Genomic DNA, 2,231 nt, shown 5'->3' with positions numbered 1-2,231 from the left:
CTGGAGAAACTCCTAGGCGATGCTACAGTCTTTATAACACCTAACTGATACAGTCTCAGACAGCTGCTTGCCCTACTACTTTCTAGATATGCCCCTGCTCAAGTATGGCAGGAATATCCCTTCTTGTGCAAATAAAAAGCTAATCAAATGTCTGCTAAACATCCAATGTCACACTATGCAATTTCCAAATCATCAAGCATTTACTCATAACAAAGTCAGTTATTCTTGTATCCATTGTACTGTTACCTGACGCAGATTCCTGGTTACTTTCACATCATGCCAGGCATTGTCATTAAATTTCCCATTCACAGGTTCCACCAGCGCTTCGAAGGCCCCTGAGCCCAAATTAATGACCAAGGAGACAGCTCCATTTTTCAGTGCAAGATTGACATAATCAGCCGATTTTCCTGTGTGAAGCATCAGTCCGTTCCTCTGAAGTGTTTTAAATGACAGAGTTATTTCATCACTGCTACTCTGTATGGGATTCTGAGATAAATCATAGCAGAAGTATTCTGATCCCTTGAATGTTGCAATATATTCTTCTTTTCCTGACAAACAAGAGGAGAGAAATGAATAAATCAGTGGCATATAATTAAAACCAACTGGCATTAATTATTTTCATTGTTAATTCGACAGTATTACTTTAAGCACTGTATCAAAAAGTAGTTCATTTAAAACACAAAATCCATGAAGAAAAAAGATAACTGTACGATTTCATGTGAACATATTTTAAATTATTTTCTTACAGAATTTTCATGGCTATGATTAAACTCAGAAAATATACTGCATCAGCAATCACATTAACATTATTTAAATAATATGATCTGGAACATGTGCAAACCAACACATTACTCCAGTCAAACCCCAGATCCTTTCATTCCCAACTCTAAAATCATGGCATCTCAAAATGAATCAACAACCTGGATATCCCAAAGCGCTTTTGCCTAAGGTCTTAAACAAACAAAAAATAAAACCCACTCGCTCAAGAATCTGCTTCATTCAAACCTGCATGTAGCACTATGCTAGGGAGCGAGTCATCACACATCAGTGAACAAAAAGGGTTTTTTTTCCCCCAGGATGTACTTTTACTGGCCAGCATGTGCCGTACACGTTATTTTCTTAGTTTATCCTGAAGGTGACCAACTAACACAAACAGCAGAAGCTAAGCCTTCAGCCTCATCAGGAATACAAGCATAACACGTATGGAGATTATATTTTCCCCTTCACTCCCACTGTTGAATACATATGCTGACCTTACACTACATACATATAGATTTTAGAAATATACGAAGTCAGGATTTATTTGTTCAGCTAATATTAAGTGTTAATAAAATTTCCATGGATACATGTACATGTTGGTGCAGTGTAAGGAGGAAGGTGTGAAAACCTGAGAATGTCAATTTTCATCATTCTTAAGAACAAACTCAGCCTGCAGAACACAGCCGCATACATCAGTCTGTGACACCACCAGCACAAAACCCAAACATATGTATAAACAGATAGACAAGAGACTTGACAACGGCGTGAAGTTAAGAGACCAGTGAACAACGCAGCATGCAAGAAGTAGGCGTGAGAACATTTTTTTTTTTAGAAGTCCCTGGGCATATCTGTAACTTCAGATAGGGCTCCAGACAACAATTGCATTTTGGCTTAAGTTTGCTTTCTAATAAGAATATTAAAAATTATTGCTTTGTACTTATTTTGAAGTGCTGTTTCACAGATTTGATGCAAAAGTCTCTGGATATTTTTTTCCTGCAGCACCCCACTCATCCTAGACCATAACATAAACCCCCCCACAAAGCGACTTTATCTAATGTGTTCTGTACGGAACCCAAAACAGGCTTCAGCAGTATCTTGCCCCAAATGAAAGAAATCAGCATTTGTAACAGGAAATCCACAGCTGGATTTCACAGTGTAAACCTATTTTGTAAATAAACACTTAAAAAGAAAATTAAAAATCACCTCTCTGAGCACCCTTCAGGATGCTTTTCCTCTTATCTGTGGATAATACCTCTCAAAACACAAACAAAACCAAAAGTCCCCAGACTCCAGTTTCAGAGTAAGCACTGCTCCTCTGTTAAAACAAACAACCGATCACCCACACGGCTTCTGTATCAGCCACGCATCACACACAATGAAGACACCGGAGGAGCGAGGTATCATCCCAGCGTGCTACAGCCTAACCACCCTTCTGCAGGGTTACAGTATCCAGACAGCTGGTGCCCCCACGG

General features: G+C 39.0%; 1 protein-coding gene across 1 annotated transcript in view; it reads right to left on the bottom strand.

The window, feature by feature from the left end:
* Positions 1-548, bottom strand: part of LOC104490121 (neurexin-1-like) — a gene marked incomplete at both ends in the record, with an annotated part of 3,575 nt that extends 3,027 nt beyond the window's left edge. Inside the window, one exon of the mRNA XM_010132369.1 lies at positions 247-548. Coding sequence (XP_010130671.1) covers positions 247-548 — 302 coding nt within the window. The remainder of the gene's footprint in view (positions 1-246) is intronic.
* Between the last annotated feature and the right edge of the window lie 1,683 nt (positions 549-2,231).

The sequence above is a fragment of the Buceros rhinoceros genome, unplaced genomic scaffold (assembly GCF_000710305.1).
Source record: "Buceros rhinoceros silvestris isolate BGI_N320 unplaced genomic scaffold, ASM71030v1 scaffold5973, whole genome shotgun sequence".
Taxonomy (NCBI): Eukaryota; Metazoa; Chordata; class Aves; order Bucerotiformes; family Bucerotidae; genus Buceros; species Buceros rhinoceros.
The sequence above is the reverse complement of the archived record's forward strand: the minus strand, read 5'-3'. Positions and strand labels throughout refer to the sequence as shown.